The sequence below is a fragment of the Pongo pygmaeus genome, chromosome 3 (genome assembly GCF_028885625.2).
Source record: "Pongo pygmaeus isolate AG05252 chromosome 3, NHGRI_mPonPyg2-v2.0_pri, whole genome shotgun sequence".
NCBI lineage: Eukaryota > Metazoa > Chordata > Mammalia > Primates > Hominidae > Pongo > Pongo pygmaeus.
Window position 1 is genome coordinate 2,672,811 of NC_072376.2, and position 24,357 is coordinate 2,697,167.

Genomic DNA, 24,357 nt, shown 5'->3' on the forward strand with positions numbered 1-24,357 from the left:
ACACTTCACCAGGTTGTAATAGTGAAGTCTAAATTTTCATCCACAAAGACAGAAAGATCTCAAATATCCCGTTATTTCAGTCTCTTGTAGGAACTACATTCTAAACATCTTCTCTTCCTTCTTTCAAACCCCCAAACATTTTTTGTAGTGGGAAGTGAGAACAGTTTGCAGAGCCTGCCCTTAGGTCACTGACAAGCCTTTCTGCCTCTAGCTCAGCAGTTCTTCCATAGGCCTCACCTCTCGTAGGAGCTGTGAGGACACATCCCGCAGAGCCCACCCCTGCATGCCCCGGTCCAGTTATTCAAGCCCCTCTATGCTGGCTCCACACCTGTCGACGGGGCACGGGCAGGGCAGTACCAGCTTCACAGGGAACTTACTGGAGGCATTGATTCAGCGCTAAGGACAGTACCTGGCCATGCTAGGCACTCAGGTGTTAACATGTGTTACTTGAGTAAACTCCAAGTTGATTTCAGGTTGTGAAGTGAGTCTGATATCTGTTTGTCTTGCATGCCTCACCTAGAGGTGTAATTTTAGATTTTATTAAAAATGCCAAATATCTTCATAAATTAGCCTTCACCCAGTGACCATTAGCAACTGGCCCAGAAAGCCAGACTTGTGATTCCATTCATAGACAGGCAGGTGGAAATGGCTATCCCAGAGGTTTCCAAGGGAGGCCAGGCAAAGCCTCAACTCTTCCAGGAGGCCCCTCCCTCAGCTAGTTGCCAGCCTGGTCTGATCCAGGTGCTGCATTCACTCTCATGTACTCTTTGTCTTGTAGCTGAATCGTAAGTCAGGTCACTGCCTACTCTTCTGTTCCCCAGGAACCCCTGGAGAGCAACGGACTACTGTAGCAGGAGGTAGTCTTCATGTCCTCGTACCTGGCACAGGGCCTGGGCAGCATGGGCTTGGCACTTCACCTGCTTCATTATTACAAGCACATTGTGGGTTCCAGCCTGGGGCCGGGTATCAGTTACCTGGCCCTGGTCTCCTGCCACGTGCATTTTTCCTGTACCGAGTGTGCTTGCTCTGAGATATGCTTGGTGTGAAACAGGAGTGATGATGTTTCAATCTGGGAGGCACTGGTGAAAACACGATGAGGAATGAAGTATTGGAAATGTTAACAAAATGGAAGGTTTGAGATTTTCTGCAGATGGCATAGATTCATTGCTGAATCTCTCAATCCTTGTGTTTCCAGGTATGAAAACAGAGCTGTATCCAGCAAGCTGGCACACAGTGGTCTAGCAGTATCACTGGTGTGCTCTCTCCAAATGTGTTTATAGGTGTTTACTTTGAATCATTATAATCATTATAATTTGTTCTCTCAGCCCCCATACCAACTAGGGTTATCAGGTGACATAACAATGAAATCTTTGTGTGTTCATTTGCTAAGGTCTCCATCAGCTCAGCTTGGCTATATTGTAAACGGGAGCAGACCTCTAAACCCAGTCCCTGTGAGTGACCTGACTCAGGAGACGTGGAGTAGCCAAGCATTATGAAGTGCAGCTTCCAGAGCTGGTGGTTGTTGAAGTCAGGAACATTCACCCAAAGATATAACATGATCTGAACACAAGTAGTGTCCATGTAGTTGACAGAGGGAAGCATGGATTCACACACGCATGGTTGTAGCAAGACTTATTAAATGTGAACATTACATTTAGGAAAGGTAATAATGGCATCAACCTCAGTGATCTTGTGTTGGGGGCTTGCTGTACGTCTCTGCTGACATCACTCTCTATGATGACTGGGACACTTCTAGGTTTTCATGGTATTACCTAAAGTAATTGACAAGTTTGCCTACGTTTATTAGGAAGACAAAAAACCTTCCCTCTAATAGGGTCTTGCAAGTGGAGAAATTGTGTGTATTAATTAGAATGGAAGGTTTCTCCAAATAGGTAAGAAAGTTGTTATCCTTTGGCATCGAGGGACTTGATGTATCTAAACTGTTTGAACTGTAAGGGCTTTCATTACATTTTAAAAGTGTAATTGTGAGAAATGACTCTCAAACATGTGCAGTTACTGCTTTGTCTGTGTGCACACCTGTCACCCTGTCTTTGCAGGCCTTCTAAACTTGCCATTTTAGAGGGGAGGCTTGCTGAAATTCATGTCCGTGTAGTCAGAGTTCTGATCCACTGTGTGCCTTGGGACATACAGGGAGTAGCACTTCTCATAAGCTGAACGCTTTGGGCCTGTGAAGAGGGATGTGTGCGTGGTGGGAGGAAATGGGGAGGGGGAAGGGAATCCCTCTGGGAATTTTCAAGTCTTTAGCAATTCACTACATCTTCTGTTTATCTTTTACTTTTTCTTAACCAGGAAAATGAACACTTGAAAAAGTTCCAAGTGACGTGGGAACTGCATAATAAACACCTGTTTGAAAATCTGGTCTTTTCGGAGCCACTGCTTCAGAGCAACTTGCCCGCACTGGTGTCACAGATCAGGTATTTTGCCTTAACCCGTATGTGTCTTTGTGGTGTGACAGCACAGTCTTTTCTCCTGACTGGTGTGCATGTACCCGAGTACCACTGAGTATGAAAGTTCTTGCAGGAAAAATAACAGAGCTTAGAGAAAAAGATAGTTTGGGCCAAAAGCTCAAAACCTGAGAAGTAATACAATTAAACTTTTAAATGATAAGTCAATATAAATGCTACTAAGATTTAACACCACAAATTCCTCATACAGAAAAGCTACAGTAAATATAGCACTTTTCCTTGACAAGACCCATCCTTGGCCAGGCAGCTGTGGTGTGGTTCATGCTATGGCTCTTGGACATGTAGGGGAAATGGAGGAGGGAAGAGGCCCAGGTCTGAGGGTGCCCAAGGCCCTCCGGATACAGCTTGGTGTCTCCCACACATTCCCTTGCTACCCGAGGCTCTGTTGCTCTGTTGCTCTGTCTCCTGGTGTAGCGCATCCGTGTGGCTTCTTCACGCTTGGGAGGCTGGCTGGGTTCTATGCTTTCACTGAGAAAAAGGGGTGCAGAGTGCAGCAGTCACTCACTGGGTATTTGCTCGGGGTCAGAGTGAGAAGATTTAGGCTGGGCATGTGTTTGCCCTATGGTAACATGTTCAGTTAGAAGGCATGTTCCTCCTGATGTGATGTTACTCAGCAGAACCCTGTTGCCTGCACTGAGTCATGCATGAGCTACCACAGGTCTGCAGTTTGGTGATTTTGTTCTTTGGTGTTTTGTTCTATTTACCACATGTGAGCACATTCCCATAATACAGACCCATCGTGACAGCAGCCATCTACATTTGACCACATTAACCTATACTTAGGGGTGTGGTGGCTCGTGCCTGTAATTCCAACACTTTGGGAGGCCTTAAGCGGGCGGATCACCTGAGGTCAGGAGTTTGAGACCAGCCTGGCCAACATGGTAAAACCCTGTCTCTATTAAAAATATAAAAATTAGCCGGGCTTGGTGGCACATACCTGTGATCCTGTCTACTTGGGAGGCTGAGGCAGGAGAATTGCTTGAACCCCAGAGGCAGAGGTTGCAGTGAGCCAAGAGTGCACCACTGCACTCTAGTCTGGGCGATAGAGCGAGATGCTGTCTTAGGGGGAAAAGAATCGTTAGCTTCACAAAGCAAGGGAATAAATTGTTGTTCTGTTGACTACACCAGTTATTGCTATTTTATTTATTTTATTTTTGAGACAGTGTCTTGCTCTGTCACCCAGGCTGGAGTGCAGTGGCACGATCTGAGCTCACTGCAGCCTCCACTTCCCAGGTTCAAGCGATTCTCCTGCCTCAGCCTCCTGAGTAGCTGGGATTGGGATTACAAGCTTGCACCACCACGCCTGGCTAATTTTTGTATTTTTAGTAGAGACGGGGTTTCACCATGTTGGCCAGGATGGTCTTGAACTCCTGACGTCAAGTGATCCACCTGCCTCAGCCTCCCAAAGTGCTAGGATTACAGGCATGAGCCACCATGCCCAATCTGCTTTTTTTCTCTTAAAATCCATGTATCAGGCCAGTCGTGGTGGCTCACGCCTGTAATCCCAGCACTTTGGGAGGCCGAGGCGGGCGGATCACGAGGTCAGGAGATCGAGACCATCCTGGCTAACACAGTGAAACCTTGCCTCTACTAAAAATACAAAAAATTAGCCAGGCGTAGTGGCGCGTGCCTGTAGTCCCAGCTACTTGGGAGGCTGAGGCAGAAGAATGGCGTGAACCCGGGAGGCAGAGTTTGCAGTGCGCTGAGATCGTGCCACTGCACTCCAGCCTGGGGGACAGAGTGAGACTCCATCTCAAAAAAACACAAGAAAAATCAGAACAAGGTGTTATGGGGGGTGTGGCCAGCTAGGCAGGTGGGCTGCAGACCCTTCCAGTGGTCCCCGTGCCCTGGCCTGCTCCTTAGCCATTCCTTCCCCTCTGTGGCCGCTGTGCATCAAGATTGGAAAGTCCTTACTGTGACCCTTGCAGAAGAAAAGGCATCGGAAGAGAATTCACAGCGGTGAATCCGGAATGTGCAGTAGGCTTTGTCCCTGCTGATGACGTTCAGATTCATCAAAAGCACTTTTCATGAGAAGACATGCATCTTGGGAGAGGGGCTCTGAAAACAAGATTCCAGGGTGTCTACCTTAAAAAAAAAATTTTACTGGTAAGCCAGTGAGTTTCCTCAGCCTGTCAGGCTGTGGGTGTGTGACTGAAACCTGAAGTGCATCATAAAACTCCCATCTTCTTCTTTTTTTTTTTTTTTTTTTTTTTTTTGGAGACAGAGTCTTGCTCTGTCGCCCAGGCTGGAGTGCAGTGGCGAGATCTCGGCTCACTGCAAGCTCCACCTCCCAGGTTCACGCCATTCTTCTGCCTCAGCCTCCCGAGTAGCTGGGACTACAGGCGCCTGCCACCACACCCAGCTAATTTTTTTTTGTATTTTTAGTAGAGACAGGGTTTCACCGTGAAAACTCCCATCTTTTTATGTGCCCTGGTTCTGGATTTTCTGTTTGCTCATCGGGTATGATGGTCAGACTCCAACCATGAGCCATGTCTCTAGTGTGGATGCTGGGTCTCAAGCTGCAGTCTCACTTCTCACTTTTGGGACCCACAGGCAGTTGAGGGAGAAGGATAAACACAGACAGGGACAGAGTGAGGCCAACCAGCACGTTCCCTGAGCAACACTGACGATGCCAGGACACGCTATGCCTTTGTGCTCTGCAGCTGACTCCCTTGTCAGCCTGAGACTAATTCAAGATAATTCAGATTTGCATTGCTAGTGTACAGATATACATTTAACAATTCATAAAAATTTTGCTACTGATTACATACAAACACCCCTTAAAGCTTCTGCATCATATGAAATACATATGGTACAATTCACCCACTTAAAATGTACAATTCAATGGCTTTTGATATATTACATTTTTTTAAAATTTGGTAAAGTATATATAACATAAAGCTTACCATTTTAACTAGTGTATATTTCAATAACATTAATTATATTCATAGTGTTTATAACCATTACCACTATGTACTTTAAAATTTTTTCCTCACCCGAAACAGTGACTCTACCCATTAAACAGTAACTCTCCATTGCCCCCTTCTTTTTTCCCCATAGCCTTTGAAAGTCTGTAATTGGCAGGTTCCTTCCCTTGACTCCCCACCATTTTTTGTCTTAAAATGTATCTGTGAAAGAACTGGGCCATCTGTCCTGGGGGTGCTTTGGTCTGGATCCTGCGTGGGCGTGTTCACAGAGCAGTCTGGCCACCTCCATCCTCTGTCCTGCCTGAGAATTGGTGGTAGGATCTGAAGGTTCTGGATGGCTCTGCTCAGATCCCTTGGCAGGCCAAGGCGTAGGTGGGGGGTGTTTCTATCAGGGGATGCATCCCTCAGGCCTGCTTCTCTTTGTTGTGGGTGTCAGTAGCTCAATGTGGGCTTCACTTTGAATATATACTAATTAGGGTAATAAAACTTACCCAAACCAATGTTATTTCATTCTCTTTATCAATAATAATGTTTCACATACACATTGGTAACATTACAGTAAGCGTATTTCCATGCTGCTGTCTTTCCATGCTGCTGCAAGCTCAATATTTAGATGGAAACCTGTTTGCTGAGCCATTGATTTAATTCAACCCTGTGGATAGTCCCTGTGACTCTTTTGATCCTAGCACAGCTTTGCTTGCAGGGAAGCCCTGTGCCTGCAGATTGCTTTCCAGTTACACCACCAAAGATATCCACAAACCCCCTCCCCCACCCACTTTGCTCTCCCTTGGTTCAAAATAATCTGAATTCTATAACTTGGAAGAGATAAATTCTTACTTCCAGGAGGAGCAGGACAAGGAACACATGACAGGGTATAATGCCGCATCCCAACGTTCCAGGTGGAGCAAGTAGGGGCAGGATGGAATTGGGTAGAAGCTGGATTCTGTGTGAAGAATGGAAACCAGTCACGGAAGAGCAAGGCTGGCAGAGGAGAAGTGGGAGAAAAACTACTTCACGGGCTGCAGTGTGGCAGAACCCTGGCTCCACTGGAGTCCATGTCTTAAGGCGTTTTGTCTCCTGAGGGGCAGAAACAGCCTTAGGAGAACAGCTTTGATGTTTTGAAGTAGCCTCAATCCATGTGCATCAGTATTGTTTCTTTCCTTTGGGCTTCCCTAAATGACTGCCCAGTTACACCTAACCTCTGCTGCCTCCCCTGGAGAGACTGCAATAGGTGAGTGCACAGATGGCTTCAGTAGCTTTGAGGTTCCCAGGTGCGATTTACCTGAGGGTGGAGATAGGTCAGAGGAGAAGAGGGAGTCATTCCTGCCCATTTCACCCATGAAAAGATCCTAATTTCCACATAGCTAGTTTATTATAAAATCGTTAGATTGTCATTACAAATAAAATTCTGAAAATATAGAAAACCGTAAACAAAGTTAGGTTTTATAAATAATTTAGTATTTCTTATACATTTTTCCCTATGTCCACTATACATATTTTTAAACATGCTGTAGTCATATCTTTAGTTGCCATGGGCATATTTCCATTTCAAAATATATATGTGTATATATACATGAATGTGTGTGTGTGTGAATGGGTAGACGTAATTATAAAATTGGTAACAAGTATCTAGTTACCAAGTACTGATTCTCCTAGATGTGCCATGATGCATTTGGTGGCTTCTAGTGTTTTATATAAACAGTGCTGATCCCTAACCTTGCACAGAATCTTTGTGCTCTTGATATATTATAAACGTTGTGTTTGATTCTAAGCCATCCTTGTCAAGATGTCTTTATTCCACTTATTTTGGCTCACACTGATAGATTTAGGTATTAGGAACATGAATTTTTTCTGGTAATAATCTACATGTGTCTCCACACCACTCCCCGTCCTCCTCCTGCCCCCAGTCCCACGCCCCCAGCCCCCAGCCCCCAGCCTTCTGTTTCCCGGTCGCCATCTTGCTCAGTCTTTTCAGAAATCGAGGTGTTTTTCTCACTGTCCACCTGCATGTGTGTCTTTTGTTTCCCATTTATTTTCTCATTTTCCATCTTGCCATCTTTCTTTTTTTTTCTTTTCTTTTTCTTTTTTTTTTTTTTTTATTGAGGCAGTTTCACCCTGTCTCCCAGGCTGGAGTGCAGTGGCACGATCTTGGCTCACCCCCACCTCTGCGTCCCAGGTTCAAGCGATTCTTCTGTCTCAGCCTCCTGAGACTGGGATTACAGGCATGTGCCACCACACCCAGCTAATTTTTGTATTTTTAGTAGAGACGGGGTTTCTCCATGTTGGCCAGGCTGGTCTTGAACTCCAGACCTCAGGCGATCCCCTCCGCCTCGGCCTCCCAAAGTGCTGAGATTACAGGCATGAGCCATTGCGCCCGACCGCCATCTTTCTTAATACAATATAATATAGTAGACAGAAAACTGTTAACTATATTTCTTCAAGTAAATCAGATTTTGTTTTGCTTTATTTGAAAACCAGATCTAAATTTTAATGTCTCATTAAGTGTTTTGTTTTCTCTGAGCCAGTTGTATTTTCAAGAGTAAAATAACTTTGTATCCCCATATTTATTTTTGTATTATCATTTTTATTTTTATCTATTTTAATTTTTTATTTCAATTCCATATTTGGTAAACTGAATTGTTAAGTCATAGTCTTTAGAGACATGTTGTTCAGTGCTCATTTTTTTCTTAGAAGCTGTTGTTTCTTTGAGCATCTCCTTTTTTTTTTTTTTTTTTTTTTTTGAGACAGAGTCTCGCTCTGTTGCCCAGGCTGGAGTGCAGTGGTGGTGTGATTTTGGCTCACTGCAACCTCCGCCTCCCGGGTTCAAGCGATTCTCCTGTCTCAGCCTCCCGAGTAGCTGGGGCTATGAGTGCCTGCCACCACACCTGGCTAATTTTTGTGTATTTTTAGCAGAGATGGGGTTTCGCCATATTGGTCACGCTGGTCTCGATCTCTCAACCTCAGGTGATCCACCGACCTCAGGTGATCCACCCACCTCAGTCCCCCAAAGTGCTAGGATTACAGGTGTGAGCCACTGTGCCCAGCTGAGCATCTCCTTTTTACAAGTCTGTCCTGGGTGCCTTGCATGGGGATCTGTTGATCCCTCATAGCTCCCTGCTGTGGTGCAGAGTGGCACCCCGTTTTCCACGTTGGGAGGCGAGATGACAAAACAGGATAGTATCAGCAGGAAGCACATTTCTGATCTCTGCTTCAGAGCCTTTGGGTTCTTTCCTTTGTTACAAGGCCTTCTCTCTCCTAGGCTAGGAACCACCACACACGACACCTGCAGTGAGGACACATACAGTACCTTGCTGCAGAGGTACCAGCGCTCCGAGGAGGAGCTGCACAGAGTCGCCGAGGAGTGGCTGGAGTGTCAGAAGAGGATCGACGCCTATGTTGACGAGCAGGTGAGTGCCACCCGGGACCACCACCCCCCGCGCACATCCTCAGACGGCCCTGTTGAAGGCAGCACCAGGTCACTAGCTTTGTCCTGAGCTTCAAGCCAGGAATTCCCGACTGAGGCCCAGAGGCGCAAGTGGATAGCCCCTGTGTGTCAGCTGCTGGTTTTCCGAAAGGGATGGGAAACCTGTTGGCATCACAGATGGCTTGGGCCTCCTGGGCCTGAGATGTGGTGGCAGCAGTTGGTCAAGTTCGCCTTGGCCTGGGCACACCTGCTATCACTCACACGGGCTGTCACCAGGCTCTGCACCCCAGGTAGGAGGTTTTTCTTTTTTTTTGAGATGGAGTTTTGCTCTTGTTGCCCAGGCTGGAATGCAATGGTGAGATCTGGGCTCACCCCAACCTCCGCCTCCCGGGTTCAAGTGATTCTCCTGCCTCAGCCTCCCGAGTAGCTGGGATTACAGGCATGCACCACCATGCCTGGCTAATTTTGTATTTTTAGTAGAGACGGGGTTTCTCCATGTTGGTCAGGCTGTTCTCGAACTCCCGACCTCAGGTGGTTTGCCTGCCTCACCCTCCCCAAAGTGTTGGGATTACAGGTGTGAGCCACCACGCCTGATCCAGGTAGGAGGTTTTTTAAGTCCAGGAGCTGTTTACTGAGCACTCTGCTGTTGAGAGCTCATTGTCCATCTGTCCTAGTCTAGAAGGGAGTGCAGACACATGCACAGGTGGCAGGTGGCTCATGAGGTGGAAGACAGAAGAGGGAGGGCATCTGCTAGAGGTGGATCTGAAGGGAGGGCGCTCAGGCAGCCCAAGCCTGTCAGACAGAGCAGGGCTTTGAGACAGCGCCCCCCCTTCCCACCCCTGGCCTGCCTGCTCTCCTAAAGCAGGGTTGGGCCGGGAAGGAATTGAGAGTGGCCCTGGTTTAAAGATGACAGTAGTGTGAGCAGGGGTAAAGGAGGAATGACTGAGTTTCTCTTTTGCACTTTGGAGACTCTCTGTAGGAAAATGGAACCTGGGCTCTAGCCTAAGACATGTGCTGGTTCCATGTCTGCCCTGGCATGGTGAGTGCCATGTGGTTGCCACCTGTGGCTCCTTGTCAGTGTTCCTTGTCAGTGCTGTGAGGGACTGGGAAGAAGGAAGGGACTAGCATGTGCTTGCTGCCTCCGAGAAGTGTGTCATTGATTTCACAGTTACAGGCCGTGTTTTCTGTTGCTGTTCTCTACTGCAGCCACAGGGACTAGAGCTACAAATGGTCTGTTGTTTGGATTTTCGCGGGTTTTCTCTTACTTCATTCTTCTGCGTTCTCAGCCTCCCAAAGTACTGGGATTACATTTGTGAGCCACTGCGCCTGGCCTGCTGGCTTTTTTTGAACCTGCATCAGCTTCAGTGGAGTAAGTTCCAACTTCGTCACATGCGGAATTCTGTGCTGTTGAGCTTGTCTTAGGGCAGGTGGCCCTGAGATTCTCCCATGACTCTGCGCCTCTTCCTTGGATGCTGTACGCACAGCACATCAGGGTGAGGAGGGCCTCAGAGATCACCTTGGTCCTGGGAGACTCCCTCTGTGTCCTGTGCCTCATGCTGGGGCCTGAGAGAGCAGTTGCTGTTTTGTGTTTTCTTCAAAGTGGGTGTATTCCTAATTCATGTTTTTGTCTGTTTTTGCAACCAGAGACTTTCCTGCTGTGGCTTGTCACTGACCAGCGACTTCTTAGCCTGGACTACTGTGAGAGCAGGGTCTGGATGCCAGGTGGGGAGGGCAGAGTCTCCTGCTGCAGCAGCACCTCAGCAGCCTTCATCTCATGAGGCCTGGAGCATCCCAGGGGCTGCAGCTGTGCCATGTGGGGACAGCACAGCAGAGAGGGCGCTGAAAGCTGCATTCCCCTCTGCCGTCTGTGGGTGCACCAGCCCATTTTCACAAGTTTGCTATTCTGGTAGAGGGAGCAGGAGTTGGGGGAAGCTAGGACAGTGGGCATTAACTTGCTCCAGGAAGTGGGCATTTTCAGCACAGGCTCTTCAGGGCTTTGGCCGTGCAGGAGGGCCAGTAGTGTGTCCAGGTCACCACTCCCTGGGATGTTCTTGACTTGGGTCCCAGGGAGAACCCTGCACGGCAGTCAACACCAGAATGTCCTGGATCTGCCCTATGAGTCTTTTCCCTCCCTGCCTACAAAATGAGATAATTATGTTAGGTGATGTTTTAGTGTTATACGAGCTTTTAATTCCAAATAAGTTTTTTCTGTGTTATTTTTAAAAAGTAAAACTGGCCAGGTGCAGTGGCTCACACCTGTAATTTCAGCACTTCGGGAGGCTAAGGTGGGAGGATCACTTGAGCCCAGGAGTTTGAGACCAGCCTGGGCAACATAGTGAGACCTTGTCTCTACAAAAAAATTAAAAAATTATCCAGGCTGGGTGCCATGTGTTTGTGGTTCAGCCACTCCAGAGAGTGAGTGGGGGAGGATCACTTAAGACCAAGAGTTCGAGGCTGCAGTGATCTATGATGGTGCTACTGCACTGCAGCCTGGGTGACAGAGTGAGACCCTGTCTCAAAAAAAAAAAAAAAAAAAAAAAAAAAAAAGCCAGGCTTAGTGGCTCACACCTGTATTTCTAGCACTTTGGGAGGCTGAGGCAGGTGGATTTCTTGAGCCCAGAAGTTTGAGATCAGCCTGGGCAACATAGATAGACCTTGTCTCTACAAAAATACAAAAATTAGCCTGCCATGGTAGTGTGCACTTGTGGTTTCAGCTACTCAGGAGGCTGAGATGGGAGGATCACTTGAGCCTAGGAGGTTGAGGCTGTGGTGAGCTATGATCATGCCACCACACTCCATCCTGGGCAACAGTGAGACCCTATCTCAAAAAATGAAAAAAAATATATAGGCATAGGGACAGTAAATAGTCCCTGTGTTGGTATTGCACTGTGGGCCGCTGGTTACTGGGTACCCTACAGAGCAGGGGTCCCTAACCGTTGGGTCACAGACAGACCAGTACTAGTCCATGGCCTGTTAGGAACCAGGCCACACAGCAGGAGGTGAGTGGCCGGTGAGCCAGTGAAGCTTTGTCAGTATTTATAGCCACTCCCCATTGCTTGCATTACCGCCTGAACTTCTCCTGTCAGATCAGCAGAGATATTAGATCCTCATAGAAGCATGAACCCTATTGTGAACTGCGTGTGCAAGGGATCTAGATTGTACGTTCCTCATGAGAATCTAATGCCTGATGATCTGTCACTGTCTCCCATCACCCCCAGATGGGACCATCTAGTTAAAGGAAAACAAGCTCAGGGCTCCCACTGATTGTACATTGTGGTGAGTTGTATAATTATTTCATTCTGTATTACAGTGTAATAATAATAGAAATAAAGTGCACAATAAATGTTATGAGCTTGAATCATCCCAAAACCATCCCCTTGCCTCAGCTGGTCTGTGGAAAAGTTGTCTTCCATGAAATTGGTCCCTGGTGCCAAAAAGGTTGGGGACCACTGCTCTAGAGCACATCCCATGGCACCTAAGCAGGGTGGTTTATTGAGAGTACAGAAGGAGGGGAGGAGCAGTGAGATCTCAGGTCATCAGCAGACACTGTGAAGGAAAGACCTTGAGAAGGAAAAATGAAAGGTGAGAGGCCAGCTTTTCTACCTGGCTCACTCTCGTCACTGGAGCTCAAGGGAATGAAGCTGATCTGCTCTGGCCTCACAGAGGGGCGAGGTGTGAGAAGCCAAAACCACCCTGGCTGGGAGCAGAGACAGGAGCTCAGGTCTCTGAAGCCCAGGGAAAGGCTGCTGTGCAGGGCAGGGTTTCAAGACTCCCAAAGAGGCTGCTTGTGGGAAGCACGTGAAAGGGTCCTTAATCCAAGAGTGTCTCCGTTGATGACATAGTGTCACCTGCTGAGTCTCTGTCTTGCCAACATGAGCTGCAGTCAAGTTGTATTGCATTAGGTCATTGAAACCTCCCAAGTGCATAAGGACCCCACTTACCTTTACCAAGGACCTCATAAAAAAAGAGGTGCCGCAAGCACCTTCTGGGTAGGCATGGATAGCTGCCCACAGTACACTCTAATGGCAGCAATGGTATTTGCCTTTGGCCCAGAGAACGCTGTCTCAGGGCCCTCCTCCACAGTCTTGTTAGTGTTTGTAGCAGTAACAGATGTGCAGATGGAGAAGCTGAGTGTTGGTGAATCCACTGGAGGGTGGCATCAGACCTGGAAGGGTGTGTGTATCAGTCCATTTTCACACTGCTATAAAGAACTACCTGAGGCCAGGCTTGATGCTCACGCCTGTAATCCCAGCACTTAGGGAGGCCAAGGTGGGCAGATCACCTGAGGTCGGGAGTTCAAGACCAGCCTGACCAACATGGAGAAACCCCGTCTCGACTAAAAATACAAAATTAGCTGGGCGTGGTGGCACATGCCTGTAATCTCACCTACTCAGGAGGCTGAGGCAGGAGAGTCACTTGAACCTGGGAGGCGGAGGTTGGGGTGAGCTGAGATCATGCCATTGCACTCCAGCCTAGGCAACAAGAGCGAAACTCTGTCTCAAAAAAAAAAAACACAAAACCTACCTGATTCTGGGTAATTTATAAAGAACAGAGGTTTCATTGATTCACAGTTCCGCATGGCTGGGGAGGCCTTAGGAAACTTACAATCATGGCAGAAGGAGAAGAAGAAGCAAGGCACGTCTTACGCAGTGGCAGGAGAGAGAGAGAGCAAGAGGGGAAATGCCACACTTCTAAGCCATCATATCTTGTGAGAACTAGCTATCATGAGAACAGCATGGGGGAAATCTGCCCCCATGATCCCATCACATCCCACCAGGTTCCTCCCCTGACATGTGGGGATTAGAATTTGACATGAGATTTGGGTGGGGACAAAGGTGAACCATATCAATGTGACAGGTTGACATGACATCACAGGGCAGACATGGAAGGTCCTGTAATCAGGGTGTGGTAGCAGCCTCGCTGCTTGTCCTCAGGACAGCTCTGACCAGGCTGGACCCCCCTGGCAGGGAAGCATAAGAGGTTGCTGGACTGAGTGGTCAAGAAGTGACCATTGTGAAGCAGACATTTAGCTCGTCCCAGACAGCCCCCAGGGGCAGAGTCCAGACCCCGTGTAGATGTGTGTGACCAGAAAGAGTCCCTTGCAAGGGTCGTTCGAAGGCAGAGTGGGCTGTAGTGTGGAGATGAGTTCCCCGTGATAGGGAATGTGGAGAATAGTTGGAGAGGTATTTGGACTAGGTGACCATGAGGTCTCATCTCCGATTTCATTTCAGGGACACATCTGTCCCTCACTGGGGCTGGTGACCTCTGTGCCTGGTATTCATTGTTTCCCAGGGATTTGCAGAGTACCCTTCAGGGGAGGCACTTGTCTGCAAGTCTAAGTGCAAATCAGCCTTGCCTGTCAATAAAAATGACTTGGGTGTGTCAGTGGTTCCTGTCCTGGTGTTGAACAGGAGACGCTGGCCTATTGCGGAGAAGCTTTGGGTCTGGAAGCTTTTCTGAATGGAACTCCCACCTCCCTTTCTCCTGCACTTGGTGTTTTTCTTCTGTAGGATTGATGCTGTTCACTTGATTTATCCCTGATGTATTAGTCCATTCTTGCATTGCTATAAAGAAATACCTGAGACTGGATAATTTATAAAGAAAAGCAGTTTAATTGGCTCACGGTTCTGTGGCTGTGTAGGAAGCATGGCTGGGAGGCCTCGGGAAACATGGTGGAAGGTGAAGGGGAAGCCAGCAAATCTTACATGGCTGGAGTAGGAGGAAGGGGGGTGGGGAGGTGCTACACACTTTTAAACAACCAGATCTCCTGAGAACTCACTGTCACGAGAACAGCGACTTCGGGGAAATCTGCCCCCATGATCTGATCACCTCCCACTAGGCCCCATCTCCAACAATGGGGATTACAGTTTGACATGAGATTTGGGCGGGGACACAGATCTAAGCCATGTCTGTCACCTGGCTTTCCCTTCATGTATTGATACAAGTTTCTGAGGTTGTGAATAACTTGTAACCTTCAGGTGACTTCAGAAAAATAGTATAGTTAGTGATAACATAGGGAAAGGGATGAAAGAGAAGGAAGATGAACCGTTACCGAGTGCTGTGCCAAACCCAGTGTGGCTAGAGCCTCACTCCTGCTTCCTGGTGTTACCACATCTGCAGATGACAGGAGGCTCCCGAGGGTCTCAGCCAGACAGGCCTGTTGGGGTTTAGGTCAGCGGTGTCCTACGTAGCATAACATCCTGCCCCTAGGAGCCTGGGGTGCTGTCCTTAGTTCCACATGTGATGGAAATGGCAGATAAAGTTCTAGTTTCAGAGATTCATTTCTCCAATTGAACTGTAACTAAACACAAAAATGCCCTTAGGGAAATTCTTTTACTAAGACTGAAAAATCCTTTGGGAATAGTAATTTCTTGAGGTATCTGTTTCTTGAAGGGTAAACATTTATTTTGAAATATTATATATGGTATTATTGCTGTTGTTCCAGGGAAAATGGTATATATGTAAAAACAACACATACATGTTCTCTCTAGGGAGAAAATACAGTGTCACTTAAAAAGTAAAGTGTATTTCTTTAAAATTGCATGTTACATCGCTTTTACAAAGAGAAAACCAGTCTCTTCACTAAAGCAACCAGAAGATGCTTTTTATTTTTATTTATTTATTTATTTTTTGAGACGGAGTCTCTGTCGCCAGGCTGGAGTGCAGTGGCGTGATCTTGGCTCACTGCAACCTCCGCCTCCTGGGTTCAAGCAATTCTCCTGCCTCAGCCTCCCGAGTAGTGGGGACTACAGGTGCCTGCCACCACGCCCGGCTAATTTTTGTATTTGTAGTAGAGACAAGCTTTCACCCTGTTGGCCAGGATGGTCTAGATCTCCTGACCTCATCATCCACCCACCTCAGCCTCCCAAAGTGCTGGGATTACAGGCATGAGCCACCGTGCCCAGCCAGGAGATGCATTTTTATTTTCACTGTCTTGTGAAGAAACTATGAGAAACAATCTGCCACTAATACAATTGAGGGAAATTGGGCCACTTTAGTAACATCCAAAGAATAATAGTCATTCTGGAACCACGTATGCATGGGTGGGAGGTTGTGGGGAGCTGAAAACAACAGAAATTTATGCTCACAGTTCTTGAGGCCAGAAGTTCAGAATCAGCATGTCAGCAGGGCTATGTTCCCCTGAAGGCTTTGGGGGCAACTGCAGTGACCCCTGGAGTTCTTGGTTTGTGGCCACTCCACTCTCTACTGGAGCCATTTTAATGCGCTATTTAATTTAAAACCTTTGAATGAACGTTGGTTGCTTCTAAGCAATAACATTTTAGAAATTTTATACTGATTCAAAGGTTTTAAAATGTTGAATACATGTAAAATAATTGAGTCTCTGTTCACAAATAAGTATGTATGTATATGGCAAGAGAGTTGGTAGGTTTTGTTTGTTTGTTTGAGATGGAGTCTTACTCTCTCAACTAGGCGGTGGTGTCATCTCAGCTCATTGCAACCTCTGCCTGCTGGGCTCAAGCAGCCCTCCCACCTCAGCCTCCAGAGTAGCTGGGATCACAGTGCACACCACCATGCCTGGCTAATTTTTTTTTTTTTTTTTTTTTTGTATTTTTGGTAGAGACAGGGTTTCACCATGTTGCCCAGGCTGGAAGTTTGAAATCGATTATTTTTATGTTTGCTTTCTAAAATTCATTCTTTCTCTGTTGTTTGACACATACATAAGCCTGCAGGTACCCAAATTTGTTCCAAAAAAAAAAAAAAAAAAATTACCGTGAGGCTATGAGGAGAGTCAAGGAAGAGGTTTTTATTGATGTTATTTATCAAACAACTCTTACACTGTACACTAAGATTTTATAATAACTGCAGACATATACAATGAAAAGGGAGAATTGGCACCAATTCACCAATATTGAATCTTCCCATCCAAGAATATGGTATGTCACTCTTTTTTAAGGTTTTTAAAAACATATTGTATTATGGTTTTATAGTTTGTGAATTTTGACCCATTTTATGCTTCCATAGTCTGTAGTTTGAGGGGCTGTTATGACCGGCATCTTGAGTGGGGAATGTGTGTTTAAAGCATTCATGCTGGAAACTGGGAAAATGGAGATGCCCTGTGACCAGTCATCTCGCCAGATGCCGGCATTAACTTTTGTAGTTTTTGAGTTGAGTCTTGAATCTGGGAGTCTAGGAAATCACAGTATCTTCTACAAATAATGATAGGTTTATCTCATCTTTTCCAGCATTTGTCCCCTTTTTTTGGCTTCCACTAGGACCTTCAGACCAGTGTGAATGAGAGCATTGATACTGGCACCCTTGTCCAGTCCTGGCTTCGAGGGGCTGCTGTGAGTGTTTCACCATGAAGTTTGATGCTTGCCATACAGACTTTTGATACTTTCTAGAAAATTAAAGAAGTTTACTTTTATTTCTAGTTCATTTAGGCTATCATTTAAAAAATAAAACAGGAAGATGTCAAAATCAATGGTATGATTTTTCTTATATCAATTTCTGTATGAGTTAAGAGTTTAGGTTACCTGATTTTGAGACATTCTTGAGTTCCTGGGATGAAACCCTAGTAGATCATGATATGTCATTCTTTATTCCATTATTAAATTTATTAGCTGATATTTGATTTAGGACGTGTGTGTGTGCGTGTGCGCACGCCTGTGTGTGTGTGTGTATTCGGACAGCTATATAAAATTATTTTTAGAGACAGGGTTTCACATTGCTGGCCAGGCTGGAGTGCAATGACAAGATATTAGTTCTCTGCAGCCTCGAACTCCTGGGCTCAGGCTCTCCTCCCACTTCAGCCTCCTGAGTAGCTAGGACCGTAGGCACATGCCAGTGTGCCAGCTAAGTTTTGGCTTGGCGCAGTGGCTCACACCTGTAATCCCAGCACTTTGGGAGGCCAAAGCAGAAGGATCGCTTGAGTCCAGGAGTTTGAGACCAACCTGGGCAACATAGGGAGAACCCCATCTCTACAAGGAAAAAAAAAATTAGCCAGGTGTGGTGGCGTGTGCCTGTGGTCCTATCTACTTGGGAGGCTGAGGTTGGAGGATCATAGGCCCAGGAGGTTGAGGCTACAGTAAGTTGTGATCACACCACTATAGTCCAGCCTAGGTGACAGAGCAAGAGACCTTGTCTCAAAGATAATTTCATTTACAAACAAGTGAAATTTTTTGTGGCGGTGGGGGTCTTGCCTTATTACCTAGACTGTTCTCAAATTCCTGGCCTCAAGTGATCCTCCTACTTTGGCCCACCAAAGTGCTGGGATTACAGGTGTGAGCCTCTGCATCCAGCCAGGACTTTTATATCTATATTCGGAGGTATAATTGAGTTGTCTTGGTCTTTGAGGTCTTATTTGTTTGTATAAAGGTTGTGCTAGCTTCATAGAATGAATTGAGAAACTGTGTTTTTGCAATTTTCAGGAATAGTTTAAATTTTCTGTCCCATGAAGGATTTGATAGAACCTACCGTAAAACTTTGGGGCCTAATTCATTTTTACAGGGAAGAAGAACAAGAACTGTAGATCTTGTCTGCCTTTTTCATTTATATGACATTTATTAGTCTATTTCAGGTTTCCTTCTACATCGAGTCAGTTTTACAAATAGAATTTGGCTCAAGAAGTTATCCATATCGTTTAGTAAAGGGTTGTAAACTCACACCTGCAGGGTTGGGAAAGTCACAGAGATGGATGATACAGGGTAGAGCCACCCCAGAGTTCCTGTGGTGCTCGTGGCCATCACCACCCTCACCTTGAAAGTGCCCTCAGTTGGGATAGGCCCTAGTGGAGCCTGGGGCATGGGTAGTGAAGGCCACACCTGTGTGTGCGTGCGTGTGTTCTCCTGTTCTCTGTTAGAGGCAGTCCCCACTTGGGTCCAACAGTCTTCACAGGGCCACCAGAACTGCCAAGTTGTCAAGAGAAGCCAGAAATCTGGATTATTAGGTGAAATCTCGAACATTTTTAAAAAGAGGCGTTGTGCAAGTCGGACAAAATAGCCCATAAACCCCTTGTTTGTAACTCTTCTTTAGATGTTACAAAGTATCAACTTATAAAGATACTTTGTCTCCCAGTTTAAAAACAATCTTCTGGCCAGGCGGGCACAGTGGCTCAGGCTTGTAATCCCAGCACTTTGGGAGGCCGAGGCAGGTGGATCACTTGAGGCCAGGAGTTCAAGACCAGCCTGGCCAACATGGTGAAACACTGTCTCTAGTAAAAATAGAAAAATGAGCTGGGCGTGGTGGCGGGCACCTATAATCCCAGCTAACTCAGGAGGCTGAAGCACAAGAATCTCTTGAACCCAGGAGGCAGAGGTTGCATTGAGCCGAGATTGTGCCACTGCACTCCAGCTTGGGTGATATAGCGAGACTCAGTCTCAAAAACAAAACAAAACAATCTTCATATGTGCCCATATCCTTTCTCAATCCTGATTTTTTTTTTTATGTTACCTTTTCCCACCTTTTTCAGCCTTGACAGAAACTTACAGAACCGACTTTCGGTTTTATTAATCACATATGCTTCTCTGTTTTCTCAGTAATTTCTCTTTTTGCCTTTAACTCCTAACTTCTTTGTTAGTTTTGTTTTGCTTTGCTTTTTAAGTCTCATATGCCTGTTAATAGCTCTTCCTTTGCTGTAGTCTGAGCTCTTCATGTGGCAGGACCGAATTGCCATCATCTTGCTTATTTCTAACACATTCAGGGCACATAATGGGCATTCAGTAAATAGTGAATGTTCATCCACTATATTGACAGATTTAGTCAGAATATCTTGATTTCTCTTTTTAATGTTTATTCATCTCTGTCTTTCATGTGAGAAAAGTACTTGTGATGAGTTTGAGTAAAATAAAAAAATACCTGTTAACATATTTGTAGTATTGTATCTTTATTCTGTTTGCAGATGATGTTTCTCTCATATATATCATTTTAAGAAAATCTCCTCTTGAAAATGTCTTGTATAATTGTCGCAGGTATTAAGGTTTTTCTTTTTTTTCTTTTTTTTACACCTCCTTACTAGATGACAATGAAAACCAAGCAGCGCATGTTAACAGAAGACTGGGAGCTTTTTAAACAAAGAAGATTCATTGAAGAACAGGTAAGCTTGTCAATAAGAGAGGCAATTAAAGGAAGCAGAAATCTGTCCTGACAGCAAACGACATCTCTGCATGTTGATGTGCTTTGTTAGAACAGCATTGGAGGACCACGTTGGCATGTTCTGCCAGCGTTAAAAACTGTTCAAGATGGTGTTTTTAATCTCAAGATAAACTAATTTTGTTCACCTATTTCCTTATCTTCCATATACGCCTCAAGAAAAACCCATGTGTATTGAGTGGCCTCGCTATCCCACAGCAGCCCTGGGTATTTTGCAAAGGATATTACCTGAGTCCCCACAGTCCCCTATGAGGCAGATGGTGCCATCTGCAGTTTACATACGAAGGAGGGTGGTAGGGTGAGGTTAAGGATGTTGCCTGATGTCCCAGAGCTGGGATGGGGGCCCAGCATCCCCAGACAGAGCGCTCAGATCTCCAGACGTTGCCAGGTGCCGTGCCTTCAACATGGCAGCTGGCGGATCTGGACTCTCCCTTCCTCATCTTCCTGGCGGTGCCTCCTTCAGGCAGGCTTGTGCTCCACCTTTGCTGGAGCTGTTTGGCAGAGCTTGCTAGCGACATCCTGTATCTGGTCTTGGGGCCCTTGGCTTCATCTGGAAACCTGGCTTCCCCTGATCTCCCATCCATGTGCCACATCGACTCTCTTCCTGTTCTCTGACACTTCTCTCCATCTCCTTGACGAACTCCAACTTCATTGGCCTTTCTGCAAATATTGGTGGTTCCCTGGCCTTGACCCCATGCCTATCTCCACATTTGCATGCCCGTGGTCTCCTCTGGGCACCACAGGTATACAGATGGCACCAGTGTTTTGGCATGCTTACCTCTTCCCTTTCCCCATTCTGCATGTGTCCTGTGCTTTTGTTGTTGTTGTTTTGAGACAAAGTCTCACTCTGTCGTCCAGGCTGAAGTGCAGTGGCGTGAACTCGGCTCACTGCAACCTCTGCCTCCAGGGTTCAAGCAATTCTCGTGTCTCAGCCTCCTGAGTAGCTAGGATTACAGGTGCTAGCCACCATGCCTGGCTAAATTTTGTATTTTTAGTAGAGATGGGGTTTCACCATGTTGGCCAGGCTGGTCTCAAACTCCTGACCTCAGGTGATCCGCCTGCCTCTGCCTCCCAAAGTGCTGGGATTACAGGCGTAAGCCACCTTTCCTGGCCATCCTGTCCTTTTGAGTGGCCCTTCCAGCTGCCACCTGTCCCATTGCCAGAGTGGGTCCAGAGTTCCTTTTCCTTTGAAATGCAGATGCTCACCTTGTCTATTAGAAGTTGAGGTGCCATTTCCTCAATAGCTCCCAGGCCGACCCCTTGCCCTCCACATGCCAGTTTTCATTCCTGCAGCTCTGTTCTCAGTACCTTGCAAGTACCAAGCACATGGCAGACAGGGTAAAGGCTGGCTGTCTGCAGCAGGCGTCTGCTGTGAGGGCGCACTGCAGCATGTTTGCTGAAGACAAAAGCGATTAGGGTCTCCTGGTACCTGAGCCCTTTGCGGCTCAGCCCCCGGCTTGCTGCCGACTCCAGGTCTGCTGCCTCTGTATTCCTGGTCCTGTCCCGCTGAGGAAGCAGTGCCCGTGAACATGATACATGTTAGCAGAATTACTGAAAAATAATGAGCCATGTCTCGGGGAAGGGTCTTGCAAGATTAAAGCATTTTAAAATTTCCTCTAGTTAACCAATAAGAAAGCAGTTACTGGCGAGAACAACTTCACAGACACCATGAGGCACATGTTGTCGTCCCGGCTGAGCATGCCCGACTGCCCCAACTGCAACTACAGGAGAAGGTAAGCCTGGGTTGTGGTGTCGGCACTACTGGCTCATGAGACCTTCACTGGGCTGAGCGGAGGCCTAGAACCGACCCTTAGAGAGCATGGTCTAGTCTTGTGCATTGCTGGCTTGGTAACTGTCCTTAATTCCTGATCAGATGTGCTTGCGATGACTGCAGTCTCTCACACATCCTCACGTGTGGTATCATGGACCCCCCCGTCACTGATGACATCCACATTCACCAGCTTCCACTTCAAGTGGATCCTGCTCCTGACTATCTTGCTGAGAGGAGCCCGCCCAGTGTGTCATCTGCAAGCTCGGGGTCTGGCTCCAGCTCTCCCATCACAATTCAGCAGCACCCCAGGCTCATCCTCACAGACAGTGGCTCGGCACCAACTTTGTAAGTTGTGACTTTGTAATAAAGTTTCAGAAATTTAAGTCGCCCCAGTAATGAGAAACACATAGAGTAATGTCCACAGAAGTATGAACATCATTATTGTGCTTTTCATGACAAGGGACCCTGAGGTTTTTAATGCAGCTTTTAAAACATGAAATCAGTAAACGCAAACTTTTAACACCGTTTATCTGAAAAAAAAAAAAAAAAGTAAATTAATAAAGGCCAGTAAACAAAAAACATGTTGGTATGCAGAGAAGAAGTGTCTCTAATTACGGCCTCACATCTCCTCATTCTCACATCTCCTCATTCTCCTAAAGGGTGACCAGTCCGCCCTCCGTCCTGTCTCACTGTCAGCCCGGCACTCATTGCTTGTTTCATGTCTTGCTGAGAACTCAGGTGATCGCTTTAGCAAGCAGTTGAAGGTTTCTGTTTTTCATGTTCCTGCATGATTAGAAGTACATTGTATTAGCAAGGTAGTTGTGCAGCTGTCACCAATTCACATTGTAGTTGGCTGGTCCCAGATTTCTTCAGAATTGTGACCCTGTCATTTGGAGAGGCTTCACATGCTAATTTCTAAAAGGGTTGCACATGAACGTATGTAGTTGTTAAAGTCAGCTTAGGTTTAGTTTACATGTATCGTAGAGCACACAGGCATCATGTTCCATGTGGAGAGATTGTTGTTCCTGACCTTGGCTGTGCAGCGTTTCTGGCATTTCTCTGACTGACTGACTTGTGTTCATTCCCTCTGTCTGGATTTCTCATGGTGACTGACATTTTCCTTCAGTCTTTCCATTTTCAATTTGGGCTTGTTCTCAGACAAAATAATTCTGAAAAGACTGGTTTAAACTCACTGACTCTCTTCATACAAAGATTGCAGGCTGCTGTTTATTGCCTTAGAGACACTGTGTACTCTCCAGGGCACAAGAAAGAGTGTTGACGTTTTTGCAGCTGGCTGTTATCCAACTTATTACTGAAACATAAAAATTAAACATATATAGCCTAATGAAAATTTAAGATGGAAAATTTCATCCCTGTTCATTTGTCACAGCTGCTGATGTCAGTTATGGTCTCTTGTGCCACATGTGGTAGTGGAAGAAATTGGCTGTGGGAGCCTTTCTCCTTGGGCCGGAACTGCCCATCACCAGTTACGGGGAGCCTAGGTTCTCGGGGCATCTGGGCCTTCAGCAGCTTGTGATCAATGTCTTCCAAATGTAAACTATGATTTGAAAATCTCCAGTGTTATCTTTTCATTTCTATTGTCTCTTTCTTGGTGCCTTTTCTAAGTTGGTTAAAAAGAACAATGTGATTGTAGTCAGTGTACCACCCAGTACTTCCTGGATCTTAGGGGTTGGATCTTTATGGAGCTAGGGCTGGTGAAGCCTCCTGCCATCACATGGAGCAAATGGCTGAGTTACTTCACTAGAACCTCAGTTTTCTCATCTGTAAATTGTACCGATGGTCATCCTCAGGAGTGTGTGTGAGCATTGGCCCAGGCAGCGTCCCAGGTGCAGTGGGCCTGCAGGAAGCCCTAGGACTCTGCACCTTGTGGGTGCTGTTTGTACTTACCTCTGGTGAGCTCCAGGCTCTAGCACGTTACTTGTAATGTGTTGAAAAGACACCTGAATTTGGTAGTCCTGGACACTCTTCACTCATTCTAGGAAGTGAGATCACGACGAGTTCCTAGGGTTTTACCTTCTGGAGGTTGCTGTGTGCCCAGGCTGAAGATGGACTCAGTGCATGTTTTTGTGGACCTTGGAGCATCTGTTTGCACTGAGCTTGAATGTGCCAGCTCTTTTAATGCACCAGAGCTGCATCTTAAGTGGTCTGTGTAGGCTAAAGCCTTGAAATCTGTTTAAAATTAATTTCAGGCTGTGTGCAGTGGCTGATGCCTGTAATCCCAGCACTTTGGGAGGCCGAGGCGAGCGGATAATGAGGTCAGGGGATCGAGACTATCCCAGCTAACACGGTGAAACCCCGTCTCTACTAAAAATACAAAAAATCAGCCGGCCGTGGTGGCAGGCGCCTGTAGTCCCAGCTGCTTGGGAGGCTGAGGCAGGGGAATGACATGAACCGGGGGGGTGGAGCTTGCAGTGAGCCGAGATTGTGCCACTGCACTCCAGCCTGGGAGACAGAGCAAGACTCTGCCTCAAAAAAATAAAATAATTAAATAAAATAAAATTAATTTCAGTAAATTTTTCATTTGCCTGTTGCTTAGATGTCTTGCTAAAGCTGATGTTTAATTATGATCATGAGAGACCAGGCCATGACTGGCCTTAAAGCAAAAAAAATCAGTCTTCT

General features: G+C 46.4%; 1 protein-coding gene and 1 long non-coding RNA gene across 9 annotated transcripts in view; both read left to right on the plus strand.

Annotated features, from left to right (window-relative positions):
- Nucleotides 1-24,357, plus strand: part of FAM193A (family with sequence similarity 193 member A) — a 195,522-nt gene that overhangs the window by 101,211 nt on the left and 69,954 nt on the right. For 4 of the 8 annotated variants that reach the window (XR_010126197.1, XM_063664417.1, XM_063664419.1 and 1 more), the window contains 6 exons: nt 2,311-2,435; nt 8,673-8,820; nt 17,072-17,143; nt 19,813-19,890; nt 21,567-21,679; nt 21,820-22,062. Coding sequence is in view for 7 of the 8 variants with exons in the window: in XM_063664417.1 (XP_063520487.1) it covers nt 2,311-2,435; nt 8,673-8,820; nt 17,072-17,143; nt 19,813-19,890; nt 21,567-21,679; nt 21,820-22,062 (779 nt within the window). In the remaining variant the exon portion in view is untranslated. The remainder of the gene's footprint in view (nt 1-2,310; nt 2,436-8,672; nt 8,821-17,071; nt 17,144-19,812; nt 19,891-21,566; nt 21,680-21,819; nt 22,063-24,357) is intronic. The other 4 variants (XM_063664421.1, XM_054486584.2, XM_063664418.1 and 1 more) reach the window with 1 other exon arrangement.
- On the plus strand, nt 8,839-13,187 carry LOC134739526 (uncharacterized). Its single transcript, XR_010126199.1, has 2 exons — nt 8,839-10,206; nt 10,482-13,187. It is a non-coding gene; the product is annotated as an uncharacterized LOC134739526 (long non-coding RNA).